At 68.7% G+C, this 19,567-nt stretch overlaps 1 protein-coding gene across 12 annotated transcripts in view; it reads right to left on the bottom strand.

Annotated features, from left to right (window-relative positions):
- Positions 1-19,567, bottom strand: part of ADGRB2 (adhesion G protein-coupled receptor B2) — an 88,854-nt gene that overhangs the window by 11,125 nt on the left and 58,162 nt on the right. For 6 of the 12 annotated variants that reach the window (XM_084497097.1, XM_084497104.1, XM_084497106.1 and 3 more), the window contains 5 exons: positions 7,186-8,029; positions 3,650-3,733; positions 2,443-2,607; positions 1,249-1,413; positions 87-251 (listed from right to left, as the gene is read on the bottom strand). In XM_084497097.1, the coding sequence (XP_084353223.1) occupies positions 87-251; positions 1,249-1,413; positions 2,443-2,607; positions 3,650-3,733; positions 7,186-8,014 (1,408 nt within the window). In that variant the 5' untranslated portion in view covers positions 8,015-8,029. Of the gene's footprint in view, positions 1-86; positions 252-1,248; positions 1,414-2,442; positions 2,608-3,649; positions 3,734-7,185; positions 8,030-9,947; positions 10,095-14,965; positions 15,046-19,567 lie in introns of those variants that run through there. The other 6 variants (XM_084497105.1, XM_084497107.1, XM_084497098.1 and 3 more) reach the window with 5 other exon arrangements.

Here is a 19,567-nt window from a genome sequence, read left to right as displayed (position 1 = left end):
GCCGTGCCACGACGCAGTGTGCCGTGCCATGCCGTGCCCCCCCCAGCTTCACCCCCCACTCCCTCCCCAGCGCGCGGGGGCCTTACTGGGACACGTGGGGTTGGAGCACTCGCGGGCGTCGGCGTGGGCCCCCCGGCACTCTGCCCAGCCGTGGGCCGAGACGCTGCACTTGCGCGTGCGCTGCTGCGTGCCGTTGGCGCAGGTGACGGAGCAGCGGCTCCAGGCGCCCCACTCCAGCCACTGCCCTTCCACTGCGGGGACAACGAAGACAGCGGCATCAGTGTGCCCCCCCCAACGGGGCCGCTGGCACCGTCTCCCCGCCGCCCGTGCCCCCCGCTCCCCGTGCAACGGGTCCAGCCTAGCCACGTGCCGGCCCCGCGTGCCGAAGCCCGGAGAGGGCAGCGCCCAGCCCTGACCCAACCAAGGGGGTCCCGTCACCGGGATCAGCCCCTCCGACCCCACAGCGGCTGATCCTACAGCACCACGGCGCCCAGCACCATCAGGTGAGCCCCGTGGGACCCGCTGGGAGCCCCCAGAGCTGCTCCACGCCAAACCCCAGAGCCCCAGCGCTGCTGTGGGGGCTGGGGCTGATGGGGAAGGAGCTGTTGGAGCTCCCGTGGCTCTGGCAGCGGCTCTGCGGGCAGGCAGGGTGCACGGCAAGAGCCCCGTGCTGTGGGGACACGGCCCTGCCACAGCTGCTGCAGGGTGGGTGCACCCTGAGCCCAGGCGCTCCCCTGCTCCTCGTGCCCCCAGCCCGCCTCCAGCCTCGCCAGGCTGCACGCGGGATGCCCCCGCAGCCTGCTGGCCCCAAAACAGCCTCCCCGGCTGGGATTGTGCCAGGAGAATGAAGAAACAGCGACGGCGCCGCCACCCGCGCACACACACAGACCCCACAACCCCTCCCGGTGCCCCACAATGTCCCCGCGCCACCCCAGCTGCCAGCGTGCCCCGGGGCTGTCCCCTCCTGCCCTTGGCGGGGGGCTCCAGGTCCCCCTGCGTGGCCAACGGAGCTGGTTCTCCATAGGGGCAGAAGGGTGCAGCCCGTGCCATCGCCCCCCCCGTGCCCCTGGGCTGTGCCAGGTCCCTGTGGCGGTGCCACAGCGGCCGCACCGCCCGTCCCGTGCGCCACTGCAGCCCCGGCACCGGGAGCAAAGCCCTGGCTCCCCGGCTCGTGGCTTTCCCCGGCCGTCCCAGGGCTGGGGACGAGGCCGGGAGGGAGCAGGGGGAGAGGGGGGGAGCGGTACTGACCCGGGCAGGTCGCGATATTGCAGGGCTTGGCCTGCAGCTCGGGGCCCTCGCAGGCTTTCCCTCCGTGCCGCGGGGCCACGCACCGCCGCGTCCTGGTCCTGGCCCCTCGGCCGCAGGTCACCGAGCACAGGCTCCACGGGGACCACTCCTCCCACGCGCCGTGAACTGCAACACAGCACAGCGCCGTCACGGCACGGCCCCGCGGGGGGGCTGCAGCCTCCCCTGCGCCTCCCTCCTGGCACCAAAGGGGTCCTGGGCGGCGCAGACCCCTCGTGCCCGCGGCCGCGGCTCTGCGGCAGGGTTGGGCATGGTCCCCGCTCCCCTCCTCGCCCTGCGGCACCGGCACCTTCCCCATCTGCACGCCCCAAAGGCCCCGAGCAGGCACCGGTGGTGCTGTTGCTCGCCCTGGCACAGCCTCTTTCGCCCTGGCACTGAGGCTGCGGGCACAGCCCCTGCACGCGTGGCACTCACAAGCTCAGCTCACTTGGGAAGCACTCGGGGTTCCCAGGCGTCCTAAAGGATGCTTTGCGAGCCGAGATGGCCCCAGCAGCCCCAGCGCCCCCACACCGAGGGGAGAACCCACGTGTTATGGGGTGCAAAGCCCCCCAGAACCAGAGGATGGGGTGGCACGGCTGCACCCCGAGGTCCCACCGGTCCCCGCGGTCCCACACAGGACACACGGACCCCGCTGTGGGCAGACAGACAGACAGGCAGGGCACTGCTGGTGCCACCGCAGGCGTCCATCCTGCTCGCCCCTGCTCAGGACCGTGCTGGAGCAGCTCGGCCACCTCCTGCCCCGCACGAGTCCCCCTGGCCTCAGCCCCACGGCACAGGCTCCAGCCCCTGCCTCTCCCCCAGCTCCAAACTTCCCCAGGGAAGCCCCGAGGTTTTTGGCATCCTCTGGAGATGAGGACGAAGAGGAGCAGGGCAAGGCAGGCAGGGCACGGGGGGCACATCCTGCAGGTGCCTCCCCCCACGGACCCCCGAGAGCTGCCGCAGCAGGGGAGGGGACACAACGGGGGGAGAGCTGGTGGGCTCCTCCTGCTGCCCCCGCCGCACGAAGCCACCCTCCCTGCGCGCCCCCAGGCACCCCCATTTTCCACGCCACCGAGAGACCCCCACGCAAGCACGTGTCCCCACGTGTCCCCCACCCCCGTCCCGGCCCTGAAACCCCCCCCCCGTGCCCCCCGGTACCTGGGCAGGTGGCCGTGTTGTTGCAGGTCCTCGTCTCGCGCAGCAGCCCGCTGCACAGCGTGCCGTAGGGAGAGGAGACGCAGGAGCGCGTCCGCACCTGGGAGCCCTGCCCGCACGTCAGGGAGCAGACGCTCCACTGGGACCACTCCTCGGCCGCGGGGTCCCCTGGGGGGAGACGTGGGCTGAGGGCTGGGGGCTGCCCGGGGAGCCCGCGGGGTCCCCACCGGCCCCGGGAGCAGCGAGGACGAGGTGCCGAGGGTGCCGCGGCACCGAGGGCGCAGGCAGGGCAAAGGAGCCCCCAGCACGGTGCTGCCGCCCTCCAAACCCGGAGCAGGGACCCCAGGCACAGCATCTGGCCCGGCACAGGGCTCTGGGTGCAGGATGTGACCCAGGACAGGGTCCTGGGCAACCCCCGGGTGCACAAAGGAGCCCGGCACAGGCGGCACCGCTCGCCCTCGCCGCGCAGCCGCGGTGCTGACATTTCCAAGCACCTGGCTCTTATTAAGGTTGATGATCTATCTGAAGCCGTTGGGCAGGGCAGAGGAAAAGGCCCTCGGTTTAAATTAAAAAGGAAGACACAGGGGAGGGCTCTGAAGGGGAGGGTTTGTCCTGCAGACAGGCTCTGCTCCCACCAAGGTGCCCGTGCCCACCGGCGGCTCTGCGCCACACGGGAAGCCCAGGGCGAGGCGGGGGCTCGGGACGGGGCCGTTCACCCCACGGGGGTCCTGGTTCCCCCTGGCCAGGCTGGAAACGGGGCTGGGAACCAGCACAGCCCGCTGAGCGTTCGGGGTGGCCAAGGTGGCCCCGTGGCCCTGCCCAGCACCTCAGGACCCAGGAGCAGCCAAGCACAGCGGGGTGCAGATCGGCATGCCAGGCACACAGCCCGGCCCCGGGCCATCCATCTCCCCTCTCGCCTGCGAGCCCTCGACCCATAAATCAGGGGGTGCTGGGGAGGGGCAGCGGCACGCTCAAATTACCCAGATGAATTTGCCAAATAAATACATTTGAACGAAACAATTAATGGATTTTTTTTTTTTTGCCTGCTTTACAACCCTCGGAGGAAGGTGCAAAGGGAAAAAAAAAAATAAAAAAATGTATAAATGGAGCAAATTAAGTCAGTCTGTGGGCAGGAAGCAAAGGAAGTGACTCCATCTCCGCCGCCCTGCCCACGGCCGAGCCCAACGCCCCCTGCCCCCGTCCCCGGTACCTGTCTGGGCCATGTAGACCCCCGGCTCGTCCGCCGACCGGGGCCACTGGGTTTTCACCTTCTGGTTCTCCTCAACCGCATTGCCTGGAAGAGAGAAGAGCTCCGGTGAGAGCGGGCAGGGGCAGGAATGGGACCGGGATGCTGCGAGCCAAGCGATGTTTTAAGGCTGGGACAGGGATGCCACGGGGCTTCCTGAAGGCGAGAGATGGCCCGGCACACTCGTCACCCCCCAAAACATGTCACAGCTCTGCCAGCCCCTGCTTTTTGGGGATTTGGGCTGGAATAAACCCGTGCACTTTAGGGTACCCCTATCCCCGGGGTGCCCGCGCCCCCGTGGCACGCGGCTAGCGGAGCGCAGCGGTGCTCCTCCCGGCCCCACTTAACAGATTGCTGCAGTGAGGTGGCACAAATTTATGGCTCAGCTCACCAAAAATAACAAGAGATCCATCAAGAGCACTTGGCGTGAAATTAACTGGCATGTGGAGGGCTCGGCGGAGAGGCACGCGCTGCGGGCGCGGGGGGCAACCTGCCCTGCCTTCCTCCTGCCCGGCCCCCCGGGACCACCCCCGTGTCCCTCATCTGTCCCCAGGACACCGACACGCTCCCAGGCACTCATCCTGGGCACGGTGCGGTGACATTGGGGCCGGGCAGCACCCGTGTCCCCCCCCAGACATCACTTGTGTCCCCCCTGGGCATGGCAGAGGGTGGGCACGCAGCACACGGAGCCCAAAGCGCCTCGCTGAGCTGCCCCAGCACAGCCAGCAGGGCACGGTGATGTCCCCGAGGGACGGAGGGAGGTGACACGGGGACACCTGGCACAGGCAGGGGGCACTCAGCCGTGCCCTGGGCAGGCTGTGGCCCCTTTTGTAACACACCCAGAGGTGATATACGAGCCCCAGGCAGGTGCACGGACTGCGCTGACACTTATTGGTGCTGTAAAACAGACCCAAATTTACCGACTTTTGCCTTCAGCTCGGAGTGACCCTGTCTGAGCCCGGCACCCTCCTCGGGCTCCTCCAAGGACGGGGCGGTTGCGCCCCTCGGCTCCTCTCGGGGCACCCCACAGGGGCCAGGGGGGGTGCTGGGGGGCTGCCCCCAGGTTCTCTCCGTCCACGGTGCCGAGCTCGCCACGGGGCCACCCGTCCCCATGAGCGGCGTGACAGAATTACGCCCGTCACCGCGGGAGCCTGGGGGCAGCCATAAATCCGGAGGATATACGAGGCCGCTCTCCCCAGCCGTGTTCGACAGGCACCAAATCCAATTTCCCAGGGAGGGCACTAAATCCCCGGCTGTCACCGCACCGCGCCTGCGCCACGGCCCTGCCTGCAGCCATCCCCGGCACCCACCCAGGGTCCTGCCCCGGAGCCCCTCGCCGTGCCCCACAGCACAGCTTCGAGGGAGGGGGTGTCCTCCCGGGGACCCCCTTTTGTCCCCCTTGGTTGCTGCATCCCCGCAAGCCCCGTCCCGGCATCACCGCCCTGGTGGCTGCTTTCTGAGGGGCTGGGGCTTTGGTGCAAGGGGCAACACGGCCCCGAGCCAGCCCCAAAATTTTGGGGACCTGGGAGGGGTCCCCAAAAACACAGCGAGCTGGACACAGACAGCACGGGGACAATGCGCCCCAAATCACCCCACAACACCCCAACCCTACACCCACCCCTCCGGGGGACTCTGCCTGCACGAACTGGGTGCCCACCGGGTGCCACGCTGCACGTGGCCGTGCGTCCCCCCCCTCCAGGCACAAGGGGGACAGTAACGAGGTTGGGGACCCCGTGGCATCACCAGGGTGGGAGCGGGGAGGCCGGGGAGCTGCTGGGTGGGCGCCAGCCCCCGCTCGGCTGCGGCGCTCGGCGGAGGAGAGCCGGTGAGATCAGCGCTGGGCGCCCGCCAAGGCTCGGCTCACAGGCGCCATTCAGCCCCCAGCCCTGGCTGCCGCCCTGAAAGGAGCCCTTTTTTCCCCCCCCGGGGGGCCAGGGGGAGGCCAGGTGGGAGCCCCGGGCCCCCCCCTCGCTGCCATGAAGGGCGCTCTGTGCTCCAGTCCCGGGGGGTGATCGGGGGGCGCACGGCGTGGGGGGTGCCGAGAGCAGCCGAGGCCACTGAATCGCCCCCCGTGGATCCGCCTGCAATAACTCGTTACCTCTGGGTGCCTCGGGGTTTTAATTGAATGTCAAACGTAATTTGGGAAGGAGCAGGAGCTCGGCTGCCGCCCTCGCAGCCTGCCTCCGTGCTGCTGCGTGGAGAGCCGGCGGGTGGCTCGGCACCCCAGGGTGGCCCCAGCACCCCTCTTGGAGCCACGCTCGCTGCTGCTAACACCCCCAGGAGGTGCAGACCCCCCCCCGGGAAGCGATATCAGAGGATATCACCCGCTGCCAATGCAGGGCACAGCAGGAGCCAGCCCCCGTAGAGCCCCCGGGCAGAAGGGGAGCGAGGCTGAGCCCAGGGATGGCACCTGGGCCCGGCCCTGAGCTCTTAATCCTGTACTTAAAGGGGGAAAAAAAAAAAAAAAAAAAAAAAAGGAAGAAAAAAATCAGATCAAGAAGCTCCCCTCGGGATGAGGCGATTTATAAGCACGCAGCTGAAACGGACCGGGGATTTATTCGGGGGATCTGCCCATAATGACATTTAGCTCCTGAAGCAAACGCTAAAACCCAATGGAATTATACAGACACGCGGCCCAGCACCGCCACCTCGTCCGCTGGGAACAGCATCGCCCCGGATAAAGGCCGGGAACAGCTGAGCTGGGGATTGCAGCCCCGGGGCACTGCCTGGGGATGGCGTGGGGGGGAACATCTGGGCAGATGTGTGCCCCCCGGGGCCAGCAGGGACACCCCGGGGTGCGGCGGCTCGCTGCCCGGTGCCCACGGGCGAGCGTGGCTGCTTTATTCACGCTCGAGGCTCCTGCAATTTGGTAATGAGCAAATGGCTTCATTCCGCCTGGTTAACAGCCCGGCCGTGCCGTGCCGCCACATCCTGCCTGGAATAACAAGCGCCCGGGCTGCAGCAGTCAAGGGTAATTTGCCATGGGAAGGGGTCATTTTACCTGCAAATTGTTTTCCTCGTCTCCAGCAATGCAGAGTGACAGCGCTCCTGCTCCTGCTCCTGCTCCTGCTCCCGCTCCCGGTCAGCCCAGCAGCCCTGGGGCTGTGCTAAAGCAGCCGTGGCACAGAGCAGGGACTGGTGCGGGGCACGGCGAGCTCTGCTGAGCCTGCCTGCTGCTCAAGGGGGGGGCTGCACCCTGAGCTGGGAGCAGGCACGGGCAGGATTCACCCCGTGCACGGCTCCCCGGCTCCGTGAGAAGCGCACGGCTCCGTGCTGTGCCAGGAGCAGGTGTGGTGCCACGAGATGGACTCGAGGGTCCTTTTGGGTCCCTTCCTGCTCAGGATATTCTACAATTCTGTAATTTTGTGATTCTGTGATCCTGTGATGGCTCCTCCACGCGCACAGCACCCCCTCTGCCCCCTCCTGCGCAACGGGGCAGCCTGCACGGAGCAAGGGGAGCCCCCCAACCCCTGGGGCTCCCCCCCCAGCACCCCACTCACCGTGCGGCACCTCGGGCAGGTCGAACCCGTTGGCATTCTCAGAATGCAGCTCGGGGGGGCAGCAGCGCTCGGTGGGGGCGGCGGCAGCGGGGGGCAGCGGGGTCGGGGTGCGGGCGCCGTGCCCCGAGCCGTTGCGGCGCGGTGCCGGGGGGCTCTCCGCTTGGCAGCTGCAGCCGGCGTGGGTGAGGCCGCAGCGGCGGGTGCCGGGTGCCTGCAGGCACTCCTCGAGCCAGCGGCACAGCACGCTGCAGGTGAACTGGCTGGAGTTGTTGTTGTTGATGAGCAGCACCTCCACGAAGCGAAACTCCAGCGCCTGGGGGGCCAGCAGGCGCGGCGCCGCCTCGGGCTCGGCCGCCAGGCAGAGCTGCACGAAGTTCTTGTCGAAGTGCAGGAAGGTGAAGGGCCCCGCGCCCTCGCACAGCTCCAGCTCGGCTTCGCCCTCCTCCTCCTCCTCCTCCTCCTCTTCCTCCTTCTCCTCGTCCTCCTGCGGCCGCCGCGGGGAGGGCGGGGGGCTGGCGGGCTCGCCGCGCGGGTCGCAGGTGTAGTTGGCCAGGTAATGGTCGAGCGGCAGCACCATGGGCGAGAAGTGGGTGCAGACCTGCTCCTCGCGGTTGAAGCGGAGGTACAGCGAGTACTTGGTGGGGTCGGGGTTCTCCAGGGTCCAGGAGCAGCCGGAGGAGATGGTGGGGAAGAGGTCCTTGAGCGAGAAGGAGCCGTACAGGACGCCGGAGGCCAGGGCGGAGCAGGCGCTGGGAGCCGGGTCGAAGCCCCGCGTGAGCCACAGGACAGACGAAATCACAGCCAGTAAGAGGGGACCAGCAGCGGTCATCCTATGGCATTTGCCCTGGGGGGAGAGACAGAGGGGCAGACGGACAGACGGATGCTTACCGGGAGCCACGGCACGGGGTGGGGGGCAGCGCCCTGCACCGAGCCCCGGACACCGTGGGAGCAGCACCCGGGGTGCCCCCAGCCCCCAGGGGCAGCCATCAGTGCCCCCTGCCCCGTCCCCTGGCTGTGCCGAGGTGGCCCCCGTGCCCTCAGCACACATCATGGGATGGGGGCTTCGTCCCACAGCCCCCAAAGACCCCGGTCCCACTCACTCGAGGGCAGCGGCCGTGTGGCAAGTGGCCACTTGGTGCCGGGGCCACCAAGCCACCGCTCGCCCTGCGCATCCTGGGCCAGGAGCCACCAGGCAGCGCCTGCATGGACCGGGCTATGAAAAGCTTTGGGGCTGTTCCTGCCCCCCCTGGGGCTGCTCGGGGTCAGGGTGGGTGCTTGGAGGAGCCCGGGGCGATGAGCTGGGGCACCCCCCAGCGGGGCACCCCCCCTGCCTGCTGCGAGAGCCCGGCACGGGGCGAGCGATCGTTAAAGCACGTATTTCTTGGGAAGCATGCCGGGTATGCAGCAGCACCACTGCGGATAGCTTTTTAATAACTCATTAATAAAATAATGCATGCGGTGGCCTTATTAAGTGGGACCAGAGCGTGGCTTTACAGAGGCCAAGGCCACCAAGCGCGTGGCGGCACCGCTCCGCGGGCCAGGGGGCGGCCAGCGAGGTTGGGGAGGTGGCCCCTGGCCCCCGGGCTAACCCAGGCTCCTCTCCATCCCAAAGCAACCTCTCCTGATCCCAAATCCCCCCCGGCCGAGGCCCCGGTACCGCTGGCAGCCCTGCAAAATGGGAAGGGAGCCCTGAGCCTCGGCTGTGCCTGCGCCAGCACCGCGACGGGCACATTAGGGAGCTAAAAATAACCCGGCTCCCGTGCAACAGGCGGGCGCTGCTCCTGCCACCCCGATGCTGCGGGGGCTCCGTGGGGGTACCCAGCCCCACCAGCAGCCTGTGGGCACGGGGACAAAGGCAGAGGGGCAGGGAGGAGCTGGTGGCACGGGGAGCAGCCAGGCGGGCGGCCGGATCCAGGAGCGACCCCAGATGTAAGTAGGGGAGGTCGGGGGGAAGGGGAACCCCCTCTCCTAGGGACATTTCCAGCCTGGTTCAACAGGGGAACCCCAAAAGCAGGGAGCCAAGGGGTGGCTGGAGCTGCCCCAGGTCCCTGCTGGGGCTCCTGAAGCATTAAAGACCTGGGGTCCCCCAGAGGATCCCCACCCTGTGCTGCTCGGGGAGGGGAGCAAGAAGCCTAGGGACGAGGACGAGGAGGAGGAGGAGGAGGGGCAGGAGGAAGCAAGGGAGGGGGAGGAGGAGGTCAGGCAGGGACACGCTGCCGCTCTGCAGCTCACAGGGCTCCCGCAGCCTGGCAGGGACACAAGATGGAGCTTGCTTCCCTCGCCTGGCAGCGGCGAGAGAGGGGCTGCTCGGCCCCGCTGCCCACCCGGGGCACAGCTGCCACCCGCTGCCACCACGGCACAGCCGGGCTGCCGCGCTCCCCGGGCTCCTCGCGGTTTAACCACGCCGCCCCCAAAAAGAGCCGGGCAGGAGCTCCGGACCGCGGGGAGCCTCCCCCACCCCAAACCCACGGCGGGGTCAGGATGCGCCCTCGCAGCGCTGCCGCAGCTGCTGCCAAAAGGCCGGGGCTCGTTAAGAGCCGATCAAATCCGTTTCGGCTCGTTCAGCACCAGCCCCGCTCCCCGCAGCGTTTGCTGCCGCTGCTGCAGTGAAAATATTTCACCCAGCTGCAAGCTGGGCCCGAGAAGAAACCGAGCGGCGGGGGCACCGAGAGACCCGGCGGGGGGCTAGCAGGGGGGCAGCGCTGCCAAAAGGCTCGGGGAAAGGGGGGGGGGGACGGGGCTGAAGCCAACGCTCCCCCTACCTGGCACCGCGGCGAGGACCTGGTGCCCTGCAGCGTCGCCGTCCGCCTGCTCCGGTGCCCCCGGCCCCGCTGCCCATGGCCCAGGTGGCTCCAAAACGGCCCCGGCCCTGGTGTTGGAGAGCCCCCAGCACGCTCCTCGCCATGCCGGTGGCCACGGGCTCGGGGGGCCCCGGCTGCCCCCAGGGATGTGCCGCATCCGAGCGCCCGGCTGGGCCACAGGAGCTGCTGCTGCTGCTGCCCGCAGCACGGCTGGCACTGCTGGCACGCTCAGGCACCCGCTGCAGCCTGCTCCAGCCCCTCTCATTTCCCTTTGTTCCCCGCCTGGGCTGAGGGGAGGGCTGGGTTTTTAATTAAAGCTTTTAAAGAGCCATCACAGAGCCTGCGAGTGCTGGTGAGGGAATGACAGCCCCGGCTCGCGGCCGCGCCGCGGAGGGAGGAGCAGCGGCCCCGCTCCGAGCGCCGGCACCGCTCCATCGCCGCCGGGTGCCCGCATCCAGCCGGGCTCCGGAGACCTGCAGGATGTGGCCGGGGCTCGCCTCTCCCTGCACAGCAGCCACAGCACGGCAGGAGGAGGCACTGCTCCTCGCCGCACCGCCCCAGGCGTGCTTGCGCCGCACGAACAGGTTGTTTCCCCGAAGATCTGCGCATTTAGGGTGATTCGGAGGGGGTCTGGGGCAGCTCCAGCCTGCCCAGCCCGCAGGCACCAGCGGCCCCGGGGTTGGGGTGAGGGGACTGGGAGCTGCAGCCCCTCTGAGCCAGGCGAGGGCAGAAACAAACAGCCCCAAAAGCGATCAACGGGCGGCACTAAGCCCTGCCGGCATTAATAATCTGAGAAACGATTAATAGCAAAGTAAAGGAGATTTGGGTTTTAAGAGACACGGTTTTTAACCTGACAGTGTTCTTTTAATAGGCTCACTAAAGTATACGAGCCGTGAGACTTCTGGAGGCGAGGGTGGCTCGGGACAAGGGCGCGAGGGCTAGCAGGGGGCCGGGCAGTCCTGCAGCACCGGGCGCCCAGCCACTGCGGGAGCAGCTCCGCTCCGTGCCGCAAGGCAACACCGTGGGGAGAAGCAGGCTGGCAGGTGGCACGGCTCGGCACGGCTCGGTTCAGCATGGCTCAGCTCGGCACGGCTCGGCACGGCCGGGATGGACGCACACCCACACGGCTGCCGGGCGCCAGGCGCGCTCCATCGCACCCGAGCACCTCGCAGCTGCCCAGAGGTGACCGGCGGCAAACACAGCGCTCTGACAGCTCCTGCTGAGCCCCCGCAGCGTGAGCCTGCCCTCCTCCCATCCCCAGGAGCGTTGCTCGTGGTTAAAAGGGAGCTTCAAAGCCGCCTCTGCCTTCAGCCCCTCCGCCTGCGAGGGCTCCTGGGCCCCGCTGCTCCCTGCGCCCGTCCTCACGGCACGGGGACCCCGGCACCGAGCCCCCGGCACTAGCAGAGCCTCTCCATCCCCTAATTAACGCTCTGAGCTTCAGCAGGAGAATGTGCCGGATGAACTCCACCGAAATCCCAGCCGCCAGCCCTCGCCCCCCGAAAACGCAGCTTCCTCCAGCGTCATGCACACCCGTGGGTGTGCGGCTCGTGCTGCTGCACACTCGCACGTGCGCTCGGCAGGGAGCTGGCTTCTCCACGCAGCTCCCCGCAGGAGCTGCACGACCTCCCCCCCGGCGCCTCGGACCACGTTTTCCCCCTCCCCTGCCCGCACGTCTCCGCGCTCCCCCGCTCGCTCTCCCTCTCCCGCTGGCTTCCCCGGCTCGCTGCCACCACCTTTCCTGAAGCACGGAGGCTGGCAGCGGCGCGGAGCCCTAATTAATGGTGCGGGTTTGCCAATCACTGGCTCAGCCCCGCTATCACTGGCAAGCGCAGGCCCTTTTATTTATTTTACTTAACTGCTGTTGGTAAAACTCCGCTCCAAAAGCAAGGCCGGGAGACGGCACAGCGAAATCTCCGCCGGGATTAGGGATTACGCTCTGCCAGGGAACAGCGTGTGCCGTGTGCCTGCCCCCCCCCCAGCAGCTGTGGGGTCCCCGGGGGCAAGGAGCCCCCAGCCAGGCACCGCAGGGGCTGTGGCTGCTCCTCCTGCTCTCCCAGAGCCTCCTGCAAGCAGCTGCAGTGCCGCCGGCCACGGCTCCCCCTGCCACCAGCTCCCTCCTGCCCTGGCACCGTGCGAAGGGCTGGGGGCCTCCAGGAGGATACGGAGAGGAAGGGGGGGGTCCAAGTGCCAGGGCTGGCAGCAGGGAGGCGCAGCCTGGTCGTGCGCTCGTGCCAGGGAGGGATTTTTGTAGCCCCGCATCTCAGCTGGATCCAAACCTGATGGAAGACCCCGAAGCGCTGCTCCCCGGGGAGGGGAACGGGCTTGGATCCATCCCAGTGCTGGAGGGCATCACGAAGGGACAGACGGGCCGAGAGCAGGGGGGGCACCACGGCCCTCGCGAGCACCAAGGAGGTTTGGAGCCTCTGACATTTGGCAACCGAGCCGGGTGGCTTGGAGCCAGCCCTGTCCCCATTAGGGGATGGCGGCGTGGTAGGAAATGAGTTTGCAGGGCCTCAGTCCAAATTCCCTTGGAGAAGCATCGAGGCGTCAAAGCAGGCCAGCCCGGAGGGGGCCGTGCGCCCGGCCCAGCCCGTCCATTGCATTTCCTCCTTCTGGGCAGGGAAAGGGGGAGCCCATCCTGCAGCGCAGCCAGCTGAGCGGGGACAGGGCTGGCCTGCCCCAGATCTGTCACCCGGCAGCGATGGGGACAGCCCGGGCGAAGGAAAACCCATCCATTCCCACGGAAATCCCGTCCATTCCCATGGAAAACCCATCAATTCCTGTGGCTCCTGCAGCAGAGCCAGCCCCGACGGGCTGCGGTGCCCCTGTGCAGGGGGTTGGTGCCCGGACAGGGCTCTCCACAAGCTGCAGACCCGATGCAGAGCCCCGAGCACACCGCAGCTCCCCGGGAAGCCCCAGCCGAGCACAGCTCGAGTCCTCGGAGGCGTCGAGCGGCACCGGAGGCAGCGGGAGGAGCAGGCAGCGCGTCCTGGAGCTCCTCAGCCACGTTTGGAGAGCAAGCCACGCACGGTGCCGGCTCCGTTTCCATTTTCTCTCCGTCACAGAGCGGATTTGCAGCATCCCAGCTTCTTGCAGACTCCTTGGATCAGAACCCCGTGGTGGCAAAGCACGCAGCGCAGCCGGGGAGACCTCGCGGAGGAACCGCTGCCAGGCTCCGGCGCAGGGGGCCTGGTGCTGCCCCACGGCTCCCTCCAGCATCCCCGCAGCTCGAACCGAAGCCCACTGGGAAGCGGGGCGCCCAGCATCCCCGATGAGGGCGGCCAGAGGGCAGCCAAGCGAGAGCGGCAGTGACAGTGGCAGTGACGACAGCCGCGGCCGCCCCGCTCCTCCCCACTGCCTCCGTGCTGGGGCCAAGCGAGCCCACGCGCCGGCTCCCCCCAGACCCTGCCCGGCTCCGACCCCGCAGCCTTCCCAGGGCACAGATCAGCCCAAGACGACCACCCTGCGTCACCCCAGCACCCCCAGTGCTTCCCCAGAGCACGGCCAGGAGCCAGCCCCATGCCACCGGCTCCTCGCACCCCATCCGCCAGCAGCACCCGGCCGAAACCCCAAGGAGACGCTCGGCGCGGCACAGCCCGGCCACCCCGGGGCCACCTCCTGGGGTCGGTCCCCACGTCACCGGCAGCCCGGGCTGCCAGGCGCCATCCGGCACAGGCAGCAGTGACATGACCTAGAAAAGCAGAGTGCTGCTCACACACCGTGCTGCCGCGAGCCCCCGGCGCCGACCACGCAGGCACGGTGCACGAGCACCCTCCACCCCGGCCGGGCTGGGGCTGCAGCAAACCTCCCCTCCCGCTGCTTCAACAAGTGACCCGCACGGACACACGCGTGGCGGGGCTCCGTCTGTGCCCCCCCCATGCTCACGGGTCCCCCGGGAAGGGAAGCAGCTCCCCCGCTCCCCCCGTTTTCCCCCGGATCCGGCTGCCACCTGCGCGCTGCACGTGCCCGCGCCGGCACACGCTGGGTGCCCACGTGTGCCCTCGCCGCACGCCCACGGGCCCCGGGTGCCGCTCGCCCCATGGCACGGGGCCGGGGGCTCCCCAAAGCCCTCAGCTGAACAAAGCCCTGCACTGGGGGGGGGGCTGCACGCCCGCCTGCCCCCGGCACGGTGCCAGCACCCTGCCTACGCCTGGCACGAGGACCCACACCAGGGGTGACGGCGTGGGGGGGGCCCACGGGTGCCAGGCCGGCTGCAGGCGTGTGCCCACACCGGGGGGCTAGCAGGGATGTCAATTTGGCAACCGGGCACCCACAGCCTTGCCGGACGTGATGCCACGGCACGGCGGTGCCATGAGTGTGCCCGCGCCCACCCCCACGCGCGCAGCCCCCCTGCCCTGGGGCCGAACGCGCTGCTCGCAGGGGGGGGCACCGCCGGGGACCGGCCCCCCCCCCGGGCATGCCCGGTGCGAGCGGAGCGCCACCGCCACCGCCGCAGCCCCGCGCAACTTCCCGGCAGGGCCGGGGCCGCCCGGGGGATGCCGCTGCCCGCACCGGGCACCGAGCCCCGGGTAACCCCGGGAAGGCGGCTGCGACCCCCTCGCCCCCCCCCCCCGGGTCCCCTCCTGCCCGGGCACCGAAGTTGGCCGCGGTCCGGGAGCTGTGGGGGTAGCGGGGATGCGGGGGGGGCGCATCCGTGCGCCCCGGGGGCCGTGCCCAGCGGCGGCCCCTCTCTCCGCATCCCGCATCCCGGCGAGCTGCCGCCCCCACCGGGCTCCGCGGCGAGGTGGAGGGGGGGGGGGTGGGGGGTTGCGAATCGCGGCGCCCCTCGGGGATGGGCGCAACGGAGCGGGGCTGCGGGCACCGGGAAAAGAAAAAGGGGGGGGGGGGTGATGGGAAAGAACCGAGCGGGGGGCGACGCACCGGGAAATGGAGAGGTTGGGGGGGGATCCCCGGTGCTCCCCCTCGCCCCCCCTCGCCCCCTCTCGCCCCCCTCACCCCCCCGGCGCCGCCGCCCTTACCTGCGCTCCGTCAGCAGCGCGTGGAGCCCCGGCGCGGCGCGGCGAGCAGCGGGCTGGCCATCCCCGAGCGGCGGCGGCGGCGGCGGCTGCCGGTGCCCGGGCGCGCCCGGGGGAGCGCGGCGGTGGCAGCGGCGGCGGCGGCGGCGGCGGAGACGCGCGGGGCCGGGAGCGGGCACGCGGCGCGCCGGGCCCCGGTGCTGGCGGCGGGCGGCGGGGGGGGGCGCGGCGGCGGCGGCGCGCTCGGCTCGGGCACTTGCTGCATGCGCCGGGCGCGGGGCGGTGTGACAGCACCGGGCATGGCGGGGGGGGCGGCGCGGAGGACGAGGGACACGGTGCACCCCCTCCCCCTTCGCCCCAACCCCCCCCCCCCCCTCTCTCCAAGACCCGGTGCCGGTTTTTGGGGGAGCGACCCCCGGGTTGCTGCAGGCGGGTGGAGGGGGCTGCCCGCGGCGCGGCGCCGCTGGGTGCGCGTGCACGCGGCGGGGGTGCACCCCCCCCACACCCCTCCCCAAAACACACACACACACACACACACAGAGGGGGGGGGCGCGCACACGGCTGCGATGTGCACGTGCACGCGGGGGGAGGGGGGCGTGCGTGCTCCGGGGGGGGGCGCGCACACGCGTGAGCGGGGTCGGGTGTGCACGGCGGGGCTGCTCGTGCCTGCGGGGGTGGGGGGGGGGGGGGGGGTGTGCAGAGGAGTGGGGGCTGTGGGCTTGCACACGCACGTGCATTGCACACACGCGTGCGCAGCCCCCGGCACGGCGCTGCTTGAGGGGGGAGCCCGGGGTGGGGGCTGCATGGACAGCACGGGCTGGCACAGCCGTGGCACGAGTGGTCGTGACACTGAGGGCGTCGTGATAGTGGGGAGGGGGCTGCGGAGCTGCAGCAGCGCGTGGGGACGGGCAGGGGTGCAGGAGGCTGCGGGGCCCCGGCCGTGCACAAACCCCAGCGAGTCCTGGGGTGACCGAGGGCAGCCCACGTGCCCCCCCGGGGCAGCACCCAGCAGGGCCAGGCAGGAGCAGAAATCTGGGAAATCAGCCCCAAAATCCCTCTGCTCAGCACCCATGGGATCAGCCCCAGCCCTGCTCCGTGCAGCTGGGTGTGCGGGGCCGTATCCGCACGAGACCTTTGTGCAAAGCAGCTCCCTCCATCCCTCCCTGCCTCCCTCCCTGCTGCTCCCTGTCCCAGTCGTCCCCAGCAGCCTGCTGGTGCCTGACCCGTTGTCCCCAGACAGACGCTCATCCCCTGGGGGCCGAGGCTGAGAAGAAGCCAGGCAGCTCCCCGTCTGCTCCCCGTAGCAGGGCGCGCGGCAGCGTCGGCTCAGACATCACCCGAGGAGATTTCGTGGCCCGTCTCTGTAAATACAGATCAGTGCAGAGGCTGCAGCTCAGCAGACGGACGATCCCGAGCCCGCGGCTCTGCGGGTCGCGCTCTCTGCTTCCCGACGGGTATTTCGCTCCGGCTCTGCACGCTCGACGTGCTCCCAAATCCCAAACCCCCCAGCGCACCGCGTGGCACCAGCTATTTCGCCGCAGGACGCGCCGGGTGCCATCGCCCACCGGCTCTGCCCTGGCCCCGTAGTGCCCGGCCCGGCTCCCGGCTCCCATCCCGGTGCTGCTGGGCCACGGGGCTCGTGCGTGCCGGGGGGGGGGCCCCGAGCTGCAGGAGCCGGAGGCACCCACTGTTACCAGGACAACTGGGTGCTGCCTCCGGAGCTGCTTGTTGCTGCTGCAGCCCTGCAAACCTCCCCCAGCCGCAGCGCGGGCTCTGCCGATGGCTGTGCCTGCAGAAAGTGGGGAGCCCGGACCCCCACCCCGTGCTCGGGAGCACCCCATGGCGTGTGGAGCATCCCCCCCAGCTGGCCACGGAGCCCCCCACATCCTCAGCCCCCCGCCGGGGCTGGCTGTCAGCTGCTCGCAGGGCAGGATTAGTGCAGCTCCAGCACGTGCAGAGGCTGCTCCAGCAGGGCTTTGCCTGCCAGCGGGGAATTAAACCTGCCCGTTAATGTACCAATAACCCATTTCCAGCTCAGGGCTCTTGTTTTCCCTTCCTTTTGGCACAGAAACTGGGGACAGGTCAGAGTTAGCACGGTGGCGGCTGCTCTGTACACGGCTCTAGGTGAGGATGCAGGAAAAAGATGAAGCCCAGTGCCCAGCTGGGGAGCACGGGGATGCTGCCACCGCCCCCAGGCTCTCCTGAGCCCCCTGCCCAATTCCCAGGGCTCATCTCCTCCTCCTCCTCCTCCTCTGAGCAGCAGCAGCAGCCTCTGGGCTCTGCTGCAGGGTGGGACGGGGCAGCCCCCAGCCCCCAGCGATGCCCACGGAGCCTCTTCCCATGGACTTTGCTGCGAATTGCTCCAGTGGAAGAACAAAAGCCCCGAAAAGCAGGGAGACGTGATTCGCAAAATAACCCCTGTTCATGGGAAAAGGCAGCCAGGGCCTGGCAAAAGGGCCCGTGGACAGACGGATGGGCCCTGCCTGCTGCTCAGCGCCCCGGCAGCTTCAGGCCGGAGCTCTCCGCTAGTGGTGGCAGGGGGAAAAGCAAAGGGAAAAGCCCAGGGAAGCCCGCGCGGCAAGGCAGAAGGGGACGGATGTGGGAATACCCCGAAATAAATGCCACTTTGGGGCTTGCTGAGGATCGAGGAGCACGGCCGCGATGCCTGAGCCTCCAGCTGGTCCCACGCAGCTCCGGATCCTGCAGCATTTTCCTGCCCGGGGGGGATGTTTTGGCTCAGCAGCATCGTTTCAGTCATTTCCCAGCATTTTCTGTGCCAAAGGGCCGGCCGGGGCCAGCGCCGTGCCCGTGTGCCCCAGGCAGAGGTGAGCCTTGGCAAGAGGAAGGGCTCAGCGTGCTGGGCCAGTGAGGGGGAGCTTCCAGGAGAAACTGGGAGGAACTGGGAGGAACGGGGAGAGTTTCTGCTTGAGGAAGGATCCGGCTCTGCCCCCCAGCCCCCGGTGCAGTGGCCGGGCTGGAGCCGTTTGGCCACCCACAGCCTGAACCAGCAGCGGTACCCGGAGTGCGCCTGCACACCAACAACTGCTAAAGAGCAGGGAACTTGGCATAAATATTCATCTCGATTAATATACATGAGGCTGCAGAAAGCCCAGCTCCAGCCTCCGGCGGGGGGATGTTATCTGCGCCGCTCAGCCTCGTGTTTAACGCAGGCGCCCGCTGGGTTTGCACAGCGGGAGGACCCGGAGGTCGGGTTTGGGGAGTGCCCGTCCCCCCCCCCCAGCAGGGCTGGCACCTCCTGGGACCCCAAAACCCCCCCGTGAGCTGAGAAAAAGGGGGCAGAGCTGGGCTGAAGCTGCCCCGATTGCCTCGGCCTCGGGTGCCGTGCGCTCTGACCCCTGCTGCAGGGGGACCGCAGCCACCCCGTGCCGTCACCCCGGGCATGGCCGTGGTGGCTTTAGGGCCACCCGTGGTGCGAGGCAGCTCTCCCACCCCAGGGCGTGCAGGGGGATGCTCTGGGTGTTCTCACCCCCAGCCCTGGGGGAAACGGGTGGCCAGGGGGGGCAGCAGCCCCATCCCACCCCATGGAGGGGCTGCGGGGCCAGGCTCGCGTGGCTCCGGCACGGGGCGGCCCCTCGGGACCCTGCCTCTGTCACGGCGCCAGGAACCCGGGGCATAAACAAGAGGCTGACATTTCAGCACCGCCGCCGGGCCCCTTGGATAAAAGCAGAACATAATTAGCAAATTAATCAGGAGACAATAGCCGGGGATGTAACGCCGCCGAGATGGCACTCGCTGTGTCTGGGGCTGACCCCGTGCCACCGGGCATGTTCGGGGCCAGGCGAGCTGGGGACGGCCACGCTCGTGGTCCAGGGGAAAGGGGATGTCCCCTTGTCCCTTCAGCCATCCCCATGTCCCTGTGGCTGTCCCCATGTCCCCGTGGCTGTCCCCGTGTCCCTGTGGCTGTCCCCGTGTCCCCATGGTTGTCCCCGTGTCCCCGTGCCACCGCCAGCGGGCAGCCCTGCCACGTCCCCTGCCACAGGCTGGGTTTCCAGGGGGGTCCCGGCCGTGGTTGGGGGGGTGCAGGTGGTGCTGGCATTACAGGACCCTGCAAATTCGGCACCCGTCAAAGGGCAGCACCCCCCTCGCTGCCGGTAACATTTAAGAAGCGTGAATCGGAGCGAATTTGCATTCAGCTTATTAGACGCCCTGCAAATACGGGCAAACCTCGTTCAAACACATTTTGGTGATAAAATGATATTGACTCTGAGTAATTAAAAATCATTTCCATATTCAAATACGGCTGATTGAGGAGAAATGGCTGCCTTCTAATTGCCTGAAGGGGAATTTGCAACTTTTGGAGCGCGCAGCCCGGCAAACGCGTCTTCACTTGGCAGCCTGAGAACGGCCCAGGGAGGAGGAGGAGGAGGAGGAGGAGGAGGTGTAGGAAGAGGAGGAGGAGGAGAAAGAGGAGGAGGAGGAAGAGGAGGAGGGGGAGGGAGCTGGCACAGAGGCAGCACACTGGGTGAGGTGAGGTGAGGCCAAGGATCCAGGCAGACCCCGCTGGGCCAGGAGAGGATTTTCCCTCGCATGTTTTATGGGGTCTGAGGGCAGCAGGAGCTCCACGGACAGCACAGCTCAGCCCTA

This window comes from Aythya ferina (assembly GCF_964211825.1).
Source record: "Aythya ferina genome assembly, chromosome: 24".
NCBI classification, from domain to species: Eukaryota; Metazoa; Chordata; class Aves; order Anseriformes; family Anatidae; genus Aythya; species Aythya ferina.
The sequence above is the reverse complement of the archived record's forward strand: the minus strand, read 5'-3'. Positions and strand labels throughout refer to the sequence as shown.